Source organism: Tachypleus tridentatus, chromosome 3 (genome assembly GCF_004210375.1).
Source record: "Tachypleus tridentatus isolate NWPU-2018 chromosome 3, ASM421037v1, whole genome shotgun sequence".
Taxonomy (NCBI): domain Eukaryota; kingdom Metazoa; phylum Arthropoda; class Merostomata; order Xiphosura; family Limulidae; genus Tachypleus; species Tachypleus tridentatus.
Window position 1 is genome coordinate 41,286,513 of NC_134827.1, and position 2,331 is coordinate 41,288,843.

A 2,331-nucleotide genomic window follows, 5' to 3' on the forward strand; every position below is an offset into this window, starting at 1 on the left:
GCGACGGGGATTCAAACCCGCGACACTCGGATTACGAGTCGAACGCCTTAACCATCTGGCCGTGCCATGCCTGCTTTAAACGATTGTAACTGTTACCAGTAGTTTTATTTAAATATAATCGATTTCCAGCTGAAATAAGTCTAATCAAATCGAGCTATCAGAATTCCTTCCTATGATTTGTTAATAATTACCTATGCGTAAGTTTTAATGTGCACGTATGTGTTTATAAACAGAAAAAAACAGGAAGAAATACAGTCATTAGAAAACACTATTCAGAAGCGGAAGGAAGAACACCATAAACTCGGATTGAACTAGTCGCCACCTGTGAGCTGTGTCTGAAAACAAAATTTGCCGATGGAGTCGGACATATTTGTAACTACTGCAATGTCCGCTGTTGTGCTCGTTGTGGAGGCAAAGTTACCCTGCGTTCTAATAAAGTACGTATAAATAAGTTAAAGGTGTCTCGTTTCTCTTACCATATGTTATAACAAAGTATGTATAAACAAGTTAAGACTGTGTTAAAGTTAAACTGTCTTCTAATGAACTGCTTATAACAAAAAAGAGTTGTCTTATTTATGTTAAAGTTACCACACGTTATTATTAAAGATGATAACCGCATGCCATTCTCTAGGTCATATGGACTTGCATCCTCTGTAGAAAGAAACAGGAGCTGTTAATAAAAACGGGAACATGGATGCATGGAAAACTAGAGGGTCAAGAAGGAAAATCCGATCAAGAAGTAGGTAGAAATTCCATTTCCCTCACTAAAGAAGAGTTTTCACCTTCTGTTAGACGACTGAACCAGGACCAAGTTCACAGCTTCGAGAAGGAAAGTTCTCGTCAGTTTATATCTCGCCGTCCTGGCACTGGCCAGTCCCTGCCAAGTTGTCGGCGGGCGTCGCTACAGTACATTGGCAGTTCCCAGAGTAGAGATCTGAAACGTCAGTTCTCACAAGAATCGCGTCCCTCTTCTGATGTTACTGGCAAGCCTTTCCTTGAAAAAGGACGAACGAATGTAAATAGAAGTCCTGCTAAAGATGGCTCGAGGAGGAAACGGTCAATCTTTGACCAAAGAGAAGACTTTCAGGAGGATTTGAGACACCATAGAGATGGTGGCGAAAGAGGGCGCAACCTTCGCAGAGATGATGCTCGGTCAAGAAGACAGTCTCCCGAAACGCGTACGAGACACGAACGTAATGGCGTGGAAGGAGACCTTGAACGTATCAGAGAAAAAGAGAATGTTCGAGAGAGAGGCCGTGAGCATGCGCGGGAAGAAAGGGAGAAAAGGCAGGTACCAAAGAGGGAAGAACTCGTGTTCTGCGGTGAATTTCGGTCGAAGAAAATTCTAGAGAACGACCTAGAAAAGCAGGACGAGGTGACGAACGAAAGAATGGGCGGGAGATGTCGCCAGATGAACGAAGGTTCGTGCGGGATCAGATTCGTGGTCGCGAATCCCCCGAGAGGAATCATGGTGACGAACGTCGCTATCATGGTGATATTGTTGGAGCGAGACACGTTCGTCCTATTGGAAGACGCGATTCCCCTCACAGACAGAGGTTTCAGAGTGTTTCCGAATGGGACCACCATGGTGTACAGTCAGTTGAACTCGACAGTGGATTTGGAGCTGATAACCATCTGAGAAGGAGTCATCGTGAATTGGTATCAGCTGTGGGGCTGACGGCAGAGTCCACTGGGGTGCCCTACAACAACAGCAGACAAAAAATCGAATCTGTTATTCGCAATGACTCTTTGAGTTCTGACCAGTCGGAATGCGTTAGGCCTCCTCCGCCTAAACCTTATAAACACAAACGTGGTAAGAAGCCCCGCCAGAGGTCGTTTAGCAGTTCTGAGGATGAGGTTAGATCAACGCATGAGTTTTCTAGTTGCGAAGAGCAAAGCGAGAAAGGTATGTGTTTTATATTTGTGTATGTGGAGCTATTTTCACCCATACAAAAAAATCTGTAAAACAAATGTCTAAGAGCAGGCCGTTAAATTGAACAATATAGTTTCAAAGAAGATCACAGGTTCGATAAGTAAAGCAAGTTAGTCTGTTAGATAATTACGGTGTCTGCAACTGTGTTAACTAATACAGACCTTGGAAAACTTATTGTTAAGAGGATGCCATGTCTTATCCCTAACGTTAAGAATGTGTTTAACTCGTGTTGAGTTAAACGAGGGACATTCATTGATGATCGAATTTCTGTTTTGAGAAATTCGATTTATTGTTTAGATAAACAGGATAACCACAGGAACTGTTATAATGAAATCAGAGCCCTCGTGAACCAACGTATCAATGTTAATTCGTAGTTTTATTAATCTTTAGTCTAAATT

The 2,331-nt window shown here is 42.7% G+C and overlaps 1 protein-coding gene across 1 annotated transcript; it reads left to right on the forward strand.

Moving 5' to 3' along the window:
* Positions 1-310: 310 nt before the first annotated feature.
* LOC143246053 (uncharacterized) lies at positions 311-1,773 on the forward strand. Its single transcript, XM_076492286.1, has 2 exons — positions 311-437; positions 632-1,773. The coding sequence occupies exon 2, from the start codon at positions 695-697 to the stop codon at positions 1,637-1,639; it is 945 nt and encodes a 314-aa protein (XP_076348401.1). The 5' UTR covers positions 311-437; positions 632-694; the 3' UTR covers positions 1,640-1,773.
* Positions 1,774-2,331: the final 558 nt, after the last annotated feature.

What these genes read in the sequence shown, in the direction of transcription:
- LOC143246053 (XM_076492286.1), top strand. Translation starts at nt 695, where the DNA reads ATGCATGGAAAACTAGAGGGTCAAGAAGGAAAATCCGATCAAGAAGTA.